Below are 16,728 nucleotides of genomic sequence, written 5' to 3'. Positions count from 1 at the left end.
CAAAATGCAGCCGAAGTGGCTTGGTGCGGCAGCGCTCACCCTTCCCGTTTGTTGCCGTGAGTGTTAGTGACTCTATTCTGCTAAACAGCCCGCAAACCCAAAAACAAACCCTCCAAACACAATGCGTACTTTTCTTCAATTTATTGAGCTCTCAAATCGTGGTGAAATATACAAATGAATACATTTAAAACGTTATACAATTGTATTTTTCCACATGTGAGTAGGTTCAACAGGATAGCAGTAGCACCATGAAAAAGGTCGCCAAAAACAAAACATACATTTTCCTTTCAAATTCATTATACAAACTAACTAAAACTTACAAAGACGAATGTTAGCCTAGGCTAAGCTGGGAGAGCAGCTTCGTCGACGTTTTATGTCTCACAGCCGCTGAGTGAGAAACATGCTTGAATGAAGGGGGGGAGAAATTTTTTTTTTTTAAAAAGGATTGCGTCAAAGATCGCTAATTGCAAAAGGAGGTCTCACTCCTCACTTTTTGTTTTAGATTAAACCTTTCCTCAACAATATTTACATTTTACCTAACTTATACATTTTTAACTAACTTATTAACTTATGAATTCTTTGTTCTTTTTAACACAAAGGCATGACATCATGTAGAAGAAAGTTGACACAGTGGCTGAAAATGGCGAAACTTCAGCTTCTCCCCCTCAAAAAAAGTCATACAGTATATATTCTTAATTTTATTTAGAAGTATTTTTACTTTTTTATAGCAATTATTTTGTTCTTTCTCTAATATTGAGCAACTTGAGCTGCGGCTGTGGGTATAGTCTAGGTTCTATTTATTTTAATTTTATATAAAATATTTGTTATTTTTTGTTAATTTATTTATTTTCACATTAATTTATTTTCACATTATATTCATGTTCCAATTTGCAAATATGTTCTGAAAAAATAACCTGTTCAATGGAAAAAAGTTTTTTTTTTTTTTCTTTTCTTTCTTTTTTATTTATTTATTTTTTAAAACCCATACATCTCAAAATTTTGGAGCTATAATTGCAATACCGTGCTCACGGTTATCGTACCATCAAAATCTCATACCGGCACATGCCTAGCCACAACACAAGGACATTCACCACCGCTGCCGCCATGGTGACTTCGATTCTGCATACATTATACCATCGCATCTATTAAAGGCGACGTACATGTTTACAAATATGTATATTTGCATAATACAACAGCACAGCAACGTTATCACAGCCAATGAAAACTGATTTTGAATGCAGTACTTCACAATTGTAGCCAACTCTACAAGTCAATTACAACAGAGCTGGTTAGTACCAGAACACAGTAAGGCCAAAATCAAGATGTACTGGATCCTGTTCTTGCAGGATTTGGCACAAATTAACTTATGGAAAGGGCTCATGTATTGTAAGTACCTTTGTGTTCACGTCGATTGAACGTGATAAGCAAAAATCACTGTACTCTGAATTCATAGCGGTTCATGAAATAGAGGATGTGAAAACAAACACAATTGATAGTCTCAAAACCGAAAAGTACATCTCAACTTGTATTCATAGTAATGCACACACGGTATTTTACCAGGTCTCCCCTCATCCCTGGTAATCCTCATGTTTTCCATTCAAGCATGTCCAAAATGAGGCGGCGTTTAGTATGCACTGCTGGCCATGCAGCTCTGGATAGAGATGTGCTCTGCCTTCCCTCAATATTACTTTGAGGACCACCCTCATGTTGGTAGAAATTACAACTGCATTGCAAAGGACACCTGAAGAAACAAAATGTGGTTGTTAAAATGCCTGAGAATGGTCATCAAGTCTAGAAATTCACTTTTGCATAAAGGTGGTATGACTGCCCCATTCCCTACAGCTCTGCTTGCCTCATTAGAACTTTCACCTGAAGCTCGTGAAGTGTTACCACTAGGGCTGTCAAACGATTAAAATTTTTAATCGAGTTAATCACAGCTTAAAAATTAATTAATCATAATTAATCGCAATTCAAACCATCTCTAAAATATGCCATATTTTTCTGCAAATTATTGTTGGAATGGAAAGATAAGACAGGACGGATATATACTGTACATTCAACATACTGTACATAAGTATTGTATTTGTTTATTATAACAATAAATCCACAAGATGGCATTAAGATTATTAGCATTCTTTCTGTGAAAGGGATCCACGGATATAAAGACTTGTAATTCTTGAAGGATAAATGTGAGTTTGTATATTGTGACTAAATATTGCCATCTAGTGTATTTGTTGAGCTTTCAGTAAATGATACTGTAGCGACTTAACTGTTCTGCCCATATACATGATGGGAAGTGGAGCAACCATGACTGTGTGGTGGCTGCAAATGCTATATCTTCTCTGCGTTGAGTGCAATACAGGGCGTCTAGAAAAACTTCAACCACTGTCATTTTTCCACATGTCGCTTCCCCCAATATTTGTTGTTGTTGTGGGAGAGATGTCACAGCTTTTGCCAATTAAAAGCACAGCCCCATTGAATGCTTGTAACTATTCCTCACACTTGACGCTGCCTCTTAGCTCAGTATGTAAGTAATCGGCACCATCGTAGGCTGTTTGCGGCATTGCGTGAGTGTGTCGTTTCACGCAGGCGTTAATTGTGTTAAATATTTTAATATGATCAATTTTAAAAATTAATTACCGCCCGTTAACGCGATAAATTTGACAGCCCTAGTTACCACTAAGACCCCCATAAACCAACTCCACCAACTGTTTAACTCTGCATTCTTTTTATTTATCTATCTCTTTTTGAACGGACACTTAGTCAGTGTCTGTGTTGGTTTTAATTTTGTTTGATTGTTTGTTATTCATTTCTCTCAAATTTTATACCATTATTTGGTGTCTGTGCTGGTTTTGTCAAACTGTTGTTTCTGTAACGTCATATCTGATCATACCACTCTCTGATCATCTCCTTCTGTCTTTGCTCATTACCTGTCAGAACTCACACTGTCAACTTCCAGAACTGTTAGTGCTCAAAGCAAATCTGGGACGCTATTGATCTGTTTTGTTGCCCTATTAGTGATACTTCATTTACAGTATAGACGTGACCTCTCTAATGCAAAACACACTCAGATTTTGGGTTACAATTTAAAACAATACAGTAAAAGGAGAGATTAACTTCATTACATTAAATTCATTAACTGGACATGCATTTTAAGTTACATTTTGAAGGGGTTAAAAATAATTGAACCACTATTAGGTGTAAAACCTTGAAGTACCTTAGCTATTAAATTTCAAATGCATGAACAGTGTACTACGCTCTCATACATAATATTAGAACACAAATGTTAGAGTTATGATGGAGCCACCCTAAAGAAAAGCATTAATAATTACATTTCGCTTTATTTTAAAGTGCCTTAAAGTGCCTGTGACAGCAAAAAAAAATCTTAAATAGCATTATTACCGTATGTGAATTCGAATCATACTTTGAGACGATTCGACTATATACAATAATTTGGTAAAGCGCAGATGACGAGAAATTTGTCTTTTAATCTGCCGTTTAGCACCGCCTGTCATTATAGCGCTCTAGCGTCCCCAGCTGGAGGATAACGTTGGCAGAGTTACGATTTAATCTTTTTATGAGTAAGTAATTAGTTTATAAGTATTTTTCCCAAATTGCTAAATAAATGGTATGGTCATGACAAATAACAGTCTTGTGCTGAATAGAATATGAAATACAGTGATACCTCAGCTCACGAACATAATTGGTTCCCAGAAAGTGTGTGTAAGGCGAAAAGTTCATCTTCCGAACATTTATTTCCCATAAGAAACCATTAAAATGAGAATAATCCGTTCCCAGGTCCCCATAAAACATAATTTTCTACTAAATAAGCCTTAAAACTACACAAAAATATACCTTATATTCTTTAATGTCTTTTTAGGCTTAACGCTAGCCTGTGGTGGGGTCTTTTTCGGTCCCATAATAGCAAAAGTACACTCAATATGGTCCAAAATGTCTATCAAACACAAACCACGTCCGCACTCAACGAAAGGGAGGGGACGAACTGGGACGCCGTGAGCGTGCGTCAGCTTCTCGTGGCGCTGTTCGACCGCGTGGTTTGGTTCGTCCGCCGAAAACTAGTTCGTCAGAAGAGACTATATGCTCGCGAATTTAATGTTCTTGAGGCGAAAAGTTCGTGAGCTTAAGCGTTCGTGAGCTGAGGTATCACTGTATTAAAAATGCATTTATTCAGTACGACATGGCAAAATTACTCCATAATGGTCAAAACTGTCGACTTTTTGCAACTCCTGAATGACATTTTATGCCACCAGAGTTAGTCCGGCTTTTGTCATTTCTCTGCAGCGAGCGTAAACAAACCATGAAGCGTGACTGCTAGCCGACATGCTAATCTGAACCGAGCGGCATTTCAAAGTGTTATTCTCGCCTTTCAAAGCAAAAAAATCTTGCAAAACTACCCCGGATCATATCACACGGTGGCAGAGTTGTCGATTGTCTTCACCGATCGGCAACCCCCCGGCGGCAAGCAAGTTACAGCTCGTCGTTCCCCTGCAGTAGGCAGGAAAGCCCGTTCGCCGGGGAAGCAGCTGGAGAATAACCGCCAGACAAACCCCCAACATTGGAGGAGCGCGAACCTGCCCAAGCCCAACCCGAGTATAGTGGTCTATTGCATGGAAGTCTGGAAGATATGGAGAACCACACGAGCATAAGCCGAGTGTAGCACTCGCCCGGCAGGCATGCGAAGAGGACCGAGGGGGGTGGCGACAAGCCACCGGTCGTCGGCCGACTGGCATTCTCGGTGGACAAGGAGCATTGTCAGCCACAAAATGCAACCCACCTCCGTATTAAAATGTGTGCCATGATCCCAGTATTTGACATAATACAAAACACATTGTTTACTCATTTCCTCCTAAGTCTAGTAGTCCCACAGTTTTCTGACTTGTTTTGGCCAATCTCCGTTTGAACGGGAACTTTATGTAACCCAAAAAAGGCACACACACCTCTCCCTGGTGCAGCTCAAAACGCTGCAGCACAATTGGCTGGTGTGATGCAAAAAATAAACAAAGTAATCCGCAAAATCAGCTGAATCCGAAGTCCATCTGCATGCTATAAAGCAATGCTGTATTGTGAGATGCTTACCCGGGTGACGTCACATTCGCATTCCTCCTCATTACAGGAAGTTATTAATTTTCGTGGCGCTGGATTAAAATAATTAAATATATAAATCAATCGCTTCCACACCCATCCATTTCATTCAGGAGCATAAAATACCACGTGAAATATGAAATAAACATGCTTTTTGCTGTCACAGGCACTTTAATGCAATGTAATTACATACATTTCTCAACATTGAAAATACTTTTAGTGAATAAATGTTGTGCTTCATTAATATCGGAAGCCCAGTGAATTAAATATCTAATCTAAATATCTAATCTGTTCATTATGGTAATAAGTTAACTCATTAAAGTACTTGATTGTGCAGCGGTAATTTTAATTAGTTAAATCAATTGTGGAATAATATTTGCAAAGTCCTGCGGCAATATAATCAGCAAACATGGCAGATATACTATGGATTGAAGCAAATCATTTTCTAAACTGTGCAATCATTGTACAGTTTTCATTATACTGCTTACGGTTCAGATATACAGTATTCAGTTTAAAAAAATAAATAAATAAATATTAGCAGCAATTTATGCTGTCGATTAAGGACGCAATTGGGACAAAACTTTTTGTCTGAATGTTGTCGCAACGGATGTCCTGGTTCAGTCTTGTGCAATGTCTATCTGTGGCAGGTGTCTGCTCTGATGTCCTGTCACCTTTAACTTGTGTTTTACCTTTGGTGGGAGGACACATTTCTTGATTGAATTTTGATTATTTCTTTTACACCAACTATTCTGATGCAAGCATATTTATTTTTATCATCAGTTGCGTGTTTGGTGTTAATGACTTTAATTCGGTGTACTGAAATGCATCTGTGCTTTCAAATATTGAATGATGCTTCCCCTTTTGTGCATGACACAAATTAAGTTCTAACATGTTTTTAATTCCTTTGAAGCGCTACAAGGTGTCTTAATGAATGGGCGATAATGAAAAGATGTATCAATTGTCAGTTTTTTTTTTTTCATCAATAATTATTGTGCCCTTAGGAGAAAAGAATGTGCTCTTCAAAGTCAGTGTAGCTAATCAGCAGTTAGATTTTTATTGCCTGTTGACACTTACAGCTGCATTTTGCCTTGATTAACGTCAGTGCCAATACTTAATTCTCTCCAACTTTGTCCTTATGGCGTTCGTTCGTCTTCGTGTCCACTCTTGATCCTTCCCTCATGTTTGTCCGTCTCAGCGGGGCTGTGGATAAGAGTGGGCAGGGCGGAGCTGGGCCCTCACCGGGGGCCAGCGACAGCGGGGTCGCTGCTTGCTCTGGGACTGGGCCAGGACCCAGTCGCAGTGACAGCATTCGAAGCATGCTGACTGGGGGAAGCAGGGCTGGGCGTTGGCAGACTGTCCAGAGCCACATGCACGCAGGAGGCCTGCGGTTTAGCAAGTAAGTCCCGCATGATGATGGTGGCGGGGCATGCTAAATAAAGGTGAGGAAAAATTTAAGAAATTAAAGAGGGAACTTTTGATTCTTATGATTGTTGTCCACTTGTGGAACTCACTGGATCCAACATAATTGGGTATGTGTCGGTTAGGTCTTTCTTTAGTATTAGCAGTGTGTGTGTTTTGAGCTCACTTCTCAGATTTAATCAAAATGTCCATATTATACTGTTTTCACTAATAATTAGTTGGTCAAAGTCATTTTTCTTATAGTTGGCTTTTATAGACTACTTTCTTAAGATTTAATTTGGAAAATATGTATGAAATGGTATTTTAAACACACTCGTAGCATATACCGTAATTTTCGGACTATAAGGTGCACCTGACTATAAGCACTCACCAAATTTGACAAGAAAATGGCATTTGTTCATAGATAAGCCGCACCGGACAGTAAGCCACAGCTGTCCTCACTGTATTATGGGATATTTACAATAATATATATTAACCGATAACACTTTATTTGACAGCGGCGTCATAAGACGATCATAATTATGACACTCTCATGAGCATTAATTAATGCTTATGACAGGTGTCATTTATTGTCATCCGGCAAATAGTCTCACTTTTGAATGGTTGTGAAAGATCCGAGCTGAACATATATTGAGTTAGTGACAAAATTTACTGGATGACACTTTATGACATCTGTCAGAAGCATTTATGACAGGGTCCATGACAGTGTCATGTCATAATTATGACGGTCTTATAACAGTCTTATGACGCCATTGTCAAATAAAGTTTTACATATTAACCCGAATAAGTCAACAAATAAGCCACACTGGACTACAAGCTGTAGGATTCAAAATGAGGGAAAAAATTTGCAACTTACAGTCTGAAAATAAAGGTAAAGGCAATTAAGAAAGCCTCATTCCATCTTTGGGCAACCCACAGAACCCATCATGACAAACTGTGTGTGGGGGAGGGGTGTAGAGGTGGGGGTTGCTAAACAAAAGGAAAGTTAAGACCTCACTTTTACCTACATAAATATTCACAGCCTTGGCATGGTACTCTGACGACAGTAATTACAGCTACAAGCATGATACACCTACCTTTAAGCAGTTTTGCGCATTCTCAAAAGAAAGAAAAGAGACACCATCAACAACAAGAAATACATTGAACGCCTACACTAACTATGAATATGTTGGTGCTATCATCAGCTAGATGTATTTCCAGATGACACCATGTGGGGGGCCTTTTGACCAGGGAAAGAGGGGGAGGGAGGAGGGGGAGTCTACATGCTAAGTGATTGGGAGGGGTGGAGTGTACACAAATCGTCTCTGTGATCTAGAAACCGATAATCGTGTGAATCCCTTGTGAGTGTAAGCCCGTCGGCAACCAACTCTACGCTGCTTCATCGCTAATCCTGGCACCGGGGTCCCCCACCTAAGTGCGCCCAATCATATCCAGCCGTGGGAGCCCCACTATGGGTTTCTTTGTAGATTAAACCCATTGACTGACTACACTTTGAAGGAAGAAAATTATTTATCAAATGCTACTGGGAGTGTGAAAATGCATTTCAGATGTGAACATGTCAAATTATCAGCTGTAACAGGATGCATACAACGTCCCAGCGCATTCTTCTTTGCAGCACCTCTCATACTCCATCAGGGAGACAATTTTCTTTCTTATGGTCTGGGAGTCCTTCGGTGTGTAGATATATTTATTCCCATACAGTTGTTCATTTTAGTTTGTCTCTTCATTCCGTATTGTTTGTGTTATTAGGTGTCTGAAAGAAGTGGGAGCTTTTCTCCCAAGGTTATTGTAAGCAGATGACAACATACAGCAGCTGCCGAGTAAAATTCAACTTTCCTCTGAGCCACTTACCGGGTTAACATCAGTGCTGAGATGAGCCTGTCTATTCGCATTCGAGATAATAAAAAGGGTATGCGTCGGAAGGTCGAGACCAATCCATCACAAGGGCATCATGGTGCACTCCGGAGACAAAGTTCTGGCTGACCTGCTTTTAATTGTTCATTAATAACTGAATGTATTTAGCTTATAGGATTATTGCTTTCTTTTTCTTCCTGGATTGTGTGTCGTCATCTCATGTTCATTTAAAAGAATACAAATAACCTATAATAAAAGAAAATACACTTTTTTCTTCTTCAGGTGCCTTTTGACAAACTCCAGGCAGACTGCCATGTGCCTTTTACTAAGGCGTGGATTACGATGGGCACCCTTCTTGGTTGGTGGAATGGTTCATAGTTGGTTGTAACTGGAAGGACTGCTGGAGTGTTTTACTAACAATTTTAAAAAAAACACTGTATATACAGTGGGGCAAATAAGCATTTAGTCAACCACTAAGGCTACGTTCATACTACAGGTCTTAATGCACGAATCCGATTTTTTCGTGTTTTTCCGACTCGAGTGAGGCATTAACTTGACGGTCTGAACGTGACAAGTCGCATAGAACGGGACCATTTCAAATCCGATCTGGGCCACATTTTTCCAGACTGTCGCGGCGGTCTGTACTGTCCAGTCCCGCAAATCGGATTTAATGCAGCAATTACGTCATCAAATAGCGAGAGAGTCGTTACCGTAGCGATGCACCTGTGCGTTATTAGCGCCTAGCTTGCAGTGAACACGGCTTTTGAGGAAGAGCTGAGCTTGACAACAGTCATAAAAAATAAAAATGGGTTGAGGATAAGCCTGAGAATGCTCAGTTTTCTCTCTGTTCCAAGTGAGCAATATTTCAACATTGCCTCCACGGCCGAGAGTCGGGACAAACTGCCCGTATGTGTGTGTGACGTGCACGGACAGTGCGTGCATCCTATCGATCCATATAAACTTTGAATATTTGCCTAAACGGGGATCATTTATGTCTGTTATTTGTGTCCACCTTTTGAAAAGCAAAATATGATATCCCTGGAATGACGGATGACGTCTGTCATTTGTTTTGATGGTTCTGCGCATGCGGGTCTTCTTGCTTAGCGGGTGTCGGACTGCGAATTAGTGGGCATGCGTAATACTTGAACGGTCTCAATGGATAAAGGCAGTCTGAACGGGCACGCCAAAAAAACGGATATGACAAAAAATCGGATTCGTGCATTAAGACCTGTAGTATGAACGTAGCCTAATTGTGCAAGTTCTCCCACTTTAAAATATTAGAGAGGCCTGTAATTTTCAACATGGGTAAACCTCAACCATGAGAGACAGAACGTAGAAAAAAAAAACAGAAAATCACATTGTTTGATTTTTAAATAATTTATTTGCAAATCATGGTGGAAAATAAGTATTTGGTCAATACCAAAAGTTCATCTCAATACTTTGTTATGTACCCTTTGTTGGCAATAACGGAGGCCAAACGTTTTCTGTAACTCTTCACAAGCATTTCACACACTGTTGCTGGTATTTTGGCCCATTCCTCCATGCAGATCTCCTCTAGAGCAGTGATGTTTTGGGACTGTCGTTGGGCAACACGGACTTTCAGCTCCCTCCACAGATTTTCAGTGGGGTTGAGATCTGGACACTGGCTAGGCCACTCCAGGACCTTGAAATGCTTCTTACGAAGCCACTCCTTTGTTGCCCTGGCTGTGTGTTTGGGATCATTGTCATGCTGAAAGACCCAGCCACGTCTCATCTTCAATGCCCTTGCTGATAGAAGAATATTTTCACTCAAAATCTCTCGATACATGGCCCCATTCATTCTTTCCTTTACACGGATCAATCGTCCTGGTCCAGTTGCAGAAAAACAGCCCCAAAGCATGATGTTTCCACCCCAATGCTTCACAGTGGATATGGTGTTCTTCGGATGCAATTCAGTATTTATTTCTCCTCCAAACACAAGAACCTGTGTTTCTACCAAAAAGTTCTATTTTGGTTTCATCTGACCATAACACATTCTCCCAGTCCTCTTTTGGAACAACCAAATGCTCTCTAGCGAACCGCAGACGGGCCTGGATGTGTACTGGCTTCAGCAGGGGGACACGTCTGGCAGTGCAGGGTTTGAGTCCCCTGCGGCGCATTGTGTTACTGATAGTAGCTTTTGTTACTGTGGTCCCAGCTCTCTGTAGGTCATTCACTAGGTCCCCCCGTGTGATTCTGGGATTTTTGCTCACCGTTCTTGTTATCATTTTGACGCCATGGGTGAGATCTTGCATAGAGCTCCAGATCAAGGGAGATTATCAGTGGTCTTGTATGACTTCCATTTTCTAATAATTGCTCCCAGAGTTGATTTCTTTACACCAAGCGTTTTACCCATTGAAGATTCAGTCTTCCCAGCCTGGTGCAGATCTACAATTTTGTCTTTGGTGTCCTCCGACAGCTCTTTGGTCTTGGCCATAGTGGAGTTTGGAGTGTGACTGACTGTGGTTGTGGACAGGTGTCTTTTATACCGATAATAAGTAAAAACAGGTGCCATTAATACAGGTAACAAGTGGAGCCTCGTTAGACCTCGTTCGAAGAATTTAGACCTCTTTGACAGCCAGAAAGCTTGTTTGTAGGTGACCAAACACTTATTTTCCACTCTAATTGGAAATAAATTCTTTAAAAATCAAAACAATGTGATTTTCTGTTTTTTTTCCACATTCTGTCTCTCATGGTTGAGGTTTACCCATGTTGACAATTACAGGCCTCTCTAATCTTTTCAAGTAGGAGAACTTGCACAATTTGTGGTTGACTAAATATTTATTTGCCCCACTGTAAACTATAAAAATAAACACATGAAAATAAATAAAAACATTTGAGTCCTTAAATAATGATTATATGGAAATAAGTGCAATAACACAGGGGGTGAAAGTATTGATCACACTAAATAACAGAGACTCATTTAATAGTTAATGGAGAAGCCTTTGTTTGCAGTGCAGGCTTCCAGACATTTCTGGTATGTTTTAACAATCGTCCACACTGCTCAGATATGATTTTGGCTCACTCCTCCAGATATATTGTCTTTAAATCTTGAATATCTTTTGTTGCGCTTTGTTGACCCTTTTCTTTGTCCAATTGGGTCATGTCAACAGTTTAATTTTCTTCCTCTGAAACTACTTGACAGTTAACTGCGCGCTGTGTTTTTGATCGTAATCTTGCTGAAATGTCTTCATCATTTTGATGGATGGCCACAAATTCATTTCAAGAATTTCTCAATAAATGGCTCCATTCTTTGCTCCTTCAATTATACGAAGTTTGTCAATTCCACGAAATGAGAAACAACCCCAAGCCATGATGCTTCCCTCTCCAAACTTTACTGTTGGTATAGTCCTTTTTGTGTGATGTGCAGTACATTTCTACTCCAACATAGTGTGTAGTATGACAGCCGAAAAGTTCAATTTTGTTCTCTTCTGACCAAACAACATTCTTCCAGTATTCTCCAGGCTTGTCAATATGCTGTTTAGTTAACTTTAAACAAGAATTAACATACTTTTTCTTGATTAATGGAGTCTTGCGACCTAAGCATCCATGAAGCCATGTTGGTGGAATGCATTGCCAATTGTTTTCTATGAAACAATTGTACTTTCTGCCTCCAAGTCTTTCTGGAGCGGTTTGAGGGTGGTACTTGGCTCGCTGAGTACTCTTCTGACCATCTTTTATACTCCCCGGTCAAACAGTCGAAGAGCTCCTGAGCGTGGCCTATTTGAGTTATTTCTGAGACCTCTGTGTTTTTTCTGAGCATTGATGTACATAAAAGAAGAAAAAAAGAAAAGAAAAAATCATCTAAATTTGTTGAAATGGTCAAGCCTATTTAATGAATTTGTGAAACTGTGCAAAAAGGAAATTTTTTGGCAGAAGCCAGCTGTGTTGCAAAGTGTGCCACAAATGCTTCAGTGGTTAAAGCCTCTGTAAGTGTCAAAATTTACACACACTATAGTATGTCCACCCAGCCAAACTGTTACACTGCAGGCTCTATTTTAGTTCAGGCTGTGACAATATCATGGCTAACATCAAGAACAAAGACTCACAGAAATTTTATTAGGTCATTTACACAAAGGAAACTCTTTTCTTCGCCTGTCTTTATCAAAGGAGAGCTACAACAGTATTTTTGTTTGTTTGTTTTTTGTTTTGTAATTTGATTTTATAGCATCCAGTTTATTTGCTACAAGCACTCATCTTGACTTCCTTTTGCATTTTATTACATTCAGCATATTCAATATTTTTTGGCAACGTGCAGATAATCATAAATGTTTTATTGCATGATTAAATTAATGTTGTTGTAATATCGACAAAATGTGTCATTTAAGTCATTTCAGCAATCTTACTCAAGCTCATAACCCAGTGCCCTTTTGTGCTGACATTTTTGTATTGATTGACTCAAATCCAAGCAAAGATGCCTTGACTTAGCGCTTTCACCTCATCAAATGTCATTATAGAACTCAAAATTAGGTTAGCAGTATGACATACAGTAAATATCGTTTGCCCAATGATTTTACCAATAATAGCTCCATGTTTATCAACTATTGTGCAGGACTCTCAAATCATTGCCCTAACATTAAAAGATAATCAAAAGTTAAATTTGGTTGCACACAAGACCCCAGAATGTCTTTTCATGATCAATTTGCAATTCACCATTTTTCTGTACAACCTAACTACAGCCATTTGCTGAAAATTTCACTATGGCTAGGTCTGAACGGGACAAGATGCATTGCAGTGGACCATTTAAAATCCGATCTAGGTCAATTTCTTATGTGGTTAAAATCTGATCCGGGCCACAGTTTTCATGCATGCATTCTATCAATCTACATAAACTTTGTGAAAAGACTAAACAGGGATTATTTATGTCGTCATTTGTGTCCTCTGTTTGGAAATCAAAATATGATTACCCTAGAATAACGTAGAGCCAGCATGTGTTGTTATTTCTTTTGATGCTTCTGCACATGCATGAAGAAAAATCGAAATTTTGCATCAAAACCTGTGGTCTGAACCTAGCCTAATTCTCACTCTCTGAATCGCTTTAAGATGCACTCCTCTCCTTCTAAGACATGGCTATCAACGCTATAACTTTTGTAAAGCCTTTATATTAACAATCGGCGCAAGTCTGGTGTGAAGCGCATTGCAAGCTCCTGTTTACACTTTGTTTATAAAATGATTTTTGTAAACACAAATCCTTACTAGAAATGTTGTGTGTCATGTAATGCTGTCATTTCCACGCCAAGCCTGACGCAGAGCTGTAACATATCCACAGGAAGTTACCTGAAATAAGAAAAAAAAACAAAAAGCAGGGGGGCACATCTGGCAGTGCAGGATTTGAGTCCCTGGCGGCACATTGTGTTACTGATAGTAGCCTTTGTTACTGTGGTCCCAGCTCTCTGTAGGTCATTCACTAGGTCCCCCCGTGTGGTTCTTGGATTTTTGCTCACTGTTCTTGTTATCATTTTGACACCACAGGGTGAGATCTTGCATGGAGCCCCAGATCGAGGGAGATTATCAGTGGTCTTTTATGTCTTCCATTTTCTAATAATTGCTCCCAAAGTTGATTTCTTTACACCAAGCGTTTTACCTATTGCAGATTCAGTCTTCCCAGCCTGGTGCAGGTCTACAATTTTGTCTTTGGTGTCCTTCGACAGCTCTTTGGTCTTGGCCATAGTGGAGTTTGGAGTGTGACTGACTGAGTTTGTGGACAGGTGTCTTTTATAGACCCTACTCACATGACGTCACAACCATGCCATGTTGTCCGTCTACTTGTCGTGTATACGCATTACCGCTACGTAAATTCCTCCTATTATGGCGTGTTTTTCTGCTCGTTAACATTAATAATCATAATAGTGAAGGCGTGTGTGGCGGTTGGTTGCAGTAACAGAGAAGATAGACGGAGAGACTTGAAGTTTTACCGTATTCCGAGAGACCCGGAGAGGAGAGCGAGATGGACTGCTGCAACTCGACGAGAAAACTGGGCTCCAAACGATTACCACGAATTATGTAGTAGTCATTTTATATCTGGTAAGATGCATTTAGAGGGTTTTGGGCTGACAACCACAATTACGATCATTGCGAGGCTAATCGCCGACAACATACAGTTTCAAATTCAAGATGCTTATTTCTTCCACCATCATTACATTTTGAATAATATTTAGCTGGTACCAAGTGAAAGAAGCTGGCCTCGTCTACGGATCATCAGTTAAACAGGTGTGTCCAAACCTTTTGCAAAGGGGGCCAGATTTAGTGTGGTAAAAATGCGGGGGCTACCTTGGCTGATTTACATAGAACAATATATTTAAACAAATGTTAGCAAGCCCTTCTGTGTGTCACATTTGCTTTATTATTTGTTTTAATTCATAATTTCAACAGTCTCGTCATTGTGGCTTTCTCTTTCGACACTCGGACTCTTGCGAAATACTGCTGCTGTGAAAAAATAAACTAGCTTCATCCATCCATCCATCCATCCATTATCTTCCGCTTATTCCGGGGTTGGGTCGCGGGGGCAGCAGCTTCAGCTAAACTAGCTTCAAGTTGCTATAATTTCTCGCTGCGTATCTTCCCTGTAATGTTGTCTTACATGTCAGCGTGTCTTTAGTAATATTGCGTCACATCGAACTCTTTGAAAACAGCGACTGTCTCTTTGCAAATGAGGCAGACACAGTTGGTGCGTGTTTTATTGAAGAAATAGTCCAATATCAACCTATCCTTGAAGCGTCGGCCATCGCAGTCAACTTTTTTTTTTTTTTTTTGATTGTCGCCATTTTAGAAATCACACAGGGTAATGTTGCTTAGAGTGCTGCTCTTAAAGTTTTTCTAACTTTTGTGAGAATAGGCTGATTTTGTGTGGACAAGATAGTTGTAGATATCAGGGTAGCAGATGTCAGGCAGAGAGGGCGAAGACAGCGGGTCGAAAAATATCGATTTAGGCATCAAATATGGATCTGGCGAATGGATAGACTGAAGCTTTTCCACATAACGCCTTTTATGCAACGCGTCCAATGAGTTTACAGCGTCTGAAAGCACTGGGGCTTCCATGAATTGCTCTATAAACTGAACGACTAATTGAAACCATTGAGAATAGGGCTAAACAGAGACGGACAATATGGCGGCCGGATACAGCGATACGTCATTCTGTGACGTCGGTGAGTAGGGTCTATACCGATAATGAGTTAAAACAGGTGCCATTATTACAGGTAACAAGTGGAGCCTCGTTAGACCTCGTTAGAAGAAGTTAGACCTCTTTGACAGCCAGAAATCTTGCTTGTTTGTAGTTGACCAAATACTTATTTTCCACTCTAATGTGGAAATAAATTCTTTAAAAATCAAACAATGTGATTGTCTTTTTTTTTTTTTCCACATTCTGTCCCTCATGGTTGAGGTTTACCCATGTTGACAATTACAGGCCTCTCTAATCTTTTCAAGTAGGAAAACTTGCACAATTGGTGATTGACTAAATACTTATTTTCCCCTATTTTATATTTGCGTGTGTGCTCTAACAGGCGGATAGTGGATTTGACATTTATTTTAATCTCCTCGAGTAGGCAGAAAAAAATGTTTTCTTAATGTTTAAATAGTTTACATATTTTTATTATCATTGTAAATGCATTTACACAACGAAATAACGCTGGAAAAGTTTGTTAAATAGATTTCTTGTATGAGACCAAAGCGCCACATTCGTTTACATTCAGCGAAGCCGACACATGTTTCCGTATGGCACCTTCAGCAATCAATTTGAATCCTTTCCATATCCCATTCCTACCACAGTTGTTTGCTTTTCAATTCTCCTGTCTTTAGTTTGGTTTTCACTCCTATAGCTGCTCCATATCGAAAAGGAAATACCAGGATGCTCGCAGAAGGCGCCAGGGCGTGGGAGGGGAAGATTGAAAAGAGAGCCACTGCGTTCATGTGCGCAGGCATGCACAGCGCCTTCTCTGTTTTATCCAAATTATTTATTTTATTTAACATCCATACATCATATTAGTATCAATATATGAATATATATATATATATATATATATATGTATATATATATATTTTTTATTTATTTATTTTTTTTTTTAAGTTAGCGAGAGAGAAGTCAGCCTGACCCGACCATAACTAATCACACATAAGTCGCTCCAGAGTGCTCTCTGCCAAACTATGAAAAAAACTGCGACTTATAGTCCGAAAAATACGGTAAATCACTGCTTACAGAAGGTCACTTAAAAATAGTCCAGTATTTGGTGCTAGCCATTCTTATGTGCTTTTAGTAGCTACTTTGCGTCAATATCCTGTTGCAAAACTTGTGACGTGTTACTGGGACTAAGCTTTCTGTTATTGGGCAGTACATTT

General features: G+C 39.5%; 1 protein-coding gene across 2 annotated transcripts in view; it reads left to right on the top strand.

Moving 5' to 3' along the window:
* The window catches only part of syt7b (synaptotagmin VIIb), a 186,800-nt gene that overhangs the window by 95,734 nt on the left and 74,338 nt on the right, over positions 1–16,728 (top strand). Inside the window, exon 5 of one of the 2 annotated variants that reach the window (XM_057834971.1) lies at positions 6,299–6,499. The exons of the other annotated variant lie outside the window; for it this stretch is intronic. Coding sequence (XP_057690954.1) covers positions 6,299–6,499 — 201 coding nt within the window. The remainder of the gene's footprint in view (positions 1–6,298; positions 6,500–16,728) is intronic. 2 annotated transcript variants of the gene reach the window in all.

This window comes from Corythoichthys intestinalis, chromosome 1, assembly GCF_030265065.1.
Source record: "Corythoichthys intestinalis isolate RoL2023-P3 chromosome 1, ASM3026506v1, whole genome shotgun sequence".
Classification (NCBI taxonomy): domain Eukaryota; kingdom Metazoa; phylum Chordata; class Actinopteri; order Syngnathiformes; family Syngnathidae; genus Corythoichthys; species Corythoichthys intestinalis.
Note: the sequence above shows the minus strand (reverse complement) of the source record. Positions and strands in the feature narration are given on the sequence as shown.